Raw genomic sequence first — 1,302 nt, forward strand, 5'->3', positions numbered from 1 at the left:
GACCATACCTGTCCCCAATGAAGAGTGTTCTGTTGACTCGCAGGATGCGCTGGATGTTCAGGGCCTCCTGGGTCTCTGCGGGATTCGGGCGCCCAGGCCCGCGGCCCACGAACACGGGGTAGTGGCTCAGGTCTGCGAGACGGGGAGAGCCAGGACAAGGTGAAGGGGAGTGTCCTCACGTGGGTGACCTTAGATCATGCCTTGACTGGGGGCTGCCCAGGGGGATAGTGGGGACCCAAGTGGGGGCCAAGACGCTCCCATGAGAGTCCCTCCCCACCTGCCCCACTCACAGTCACGGGGTGCTACGCTCAGCGGCGGCGGCTCCTCGGGGAAGAGGCAATGGGAGCCCTCCAGTAGCAGCAGCAGGAGCAGCAGGGCCGGGCGGGGAGGGGGCGCTCGCGAGGTCCGCATGGCGAGGGCGGGACGGCGAGAGGGGACACCTGCAGCGAGCCGACCGGCCGAAGGTGAGAGGCGCACCCTGCAGTCCCGCCTGCCGCCGGTAGACGGCGCGCGATCCGCGGTGGCCGGGACCTGAAGCCCTTCCACTTGCAGTAACAATACAAAATTACAATAGTAACAAGGGTTAAGAACCGCCTTTAAAATAACTGTTTGGTCATTGAAGGACCAGAACAAGGACCCTAAAAGTCAAACATCTGAGGGCTTCTTTCCCTCCTTAAGTTAACGTTCAAGCTGTATTTAAGGAATCAAATCTTACAAAATCCTGGCAGATTTTGGTAATGATGTTGATTGATGTTGATGATTTCAGGGAAAATAATCAAGTGCCTATCGATTTAAAAGTCTATTTTATTCAATAGTTTCGGTGTTCTGCCAGGGAAGATTGTATCCCAGTCTAGCAGAAAAGTGCAATATGTATAACAAGCATATTTTGACATTTTAACAGTTATACTCTGTAAACATTTTGAGATGCTGGGCAAACTTTAAAAGAAAAAAGAACTTACATGAAGTTATTTGCTATCGAGTCACAGTTAATCGGGCATTTAAAATTTTTTAAGTGGCTTAAAACACCATAATATGGTTGAACTTTGGTAAGCTATTGATTTTACGTTTTACTGTACTGTGAAAAAAATGTTTTCTAATACATACACCCCTTACTTAATTTTGTTTGTTTTAGTGTGACTTCCCAAATTTACTACAGATATCCAAGAACACCATCAGGTTTGGGGCCAGTTCGATACTGGCTATTCTTCATTCCGATATGAGGTAGGAGTTCAGGCTAAGCGTCATGTCGGTGGGACTGTGCTGTCTGTGGAACTGAATGAGTTAATAATTTTCTTCAGACTT

General features: G+C 49.2%; 1 protein-coding gene across 1 annotated transcript in view; it reads right to left on the reverse strand.

The window, feature by feature from the left end:
• The window catches only part of SEMA6B (semaphorin 6B), an 11,231-nt gene extending 10,709 nt beyond the window's left edge, over nucleotides 1–522 (reverse strand). The window contains exons 1-2 of the mRNA XM_004714258.2: nucleotides 291–522; nucleotides 9–132 (exon numbers count right to left, since the gene is read on the reverse strand). Of these exons, the coding sequence (XP_004714315.1) occupies nucleotides 9–132; nucleotides 291–411 (245 nt within the window). The 5' untranslated portion in view covers nucleotides 412–522. The remainder of the gene's footprint in view (nucleotides 1–8; nucleotides 133–290) is intronic.
• Nucleotides 523–1,302: the final 780 nt, after the last annotated feature.

The sequence above is a fragment of the Echinops telfairi genome, unplaced genomic scaffold (genome assembly GCF_000313985.2).
Source record: "Echinops telfairi isolate 266 unplaced genomic scaffold, ASM31398v2 ScPeMD7_7459;HRSCAF=8497, whole genome shotgun sequence".
In the NCBI taxonomy this organism is placed as follows: domain Eukaryota; kingdom Metazoa; phylum Chordata; class Mammalia; order Afrosoricida; family Tenrecidae; genus Echinops; species Echinops telfairi.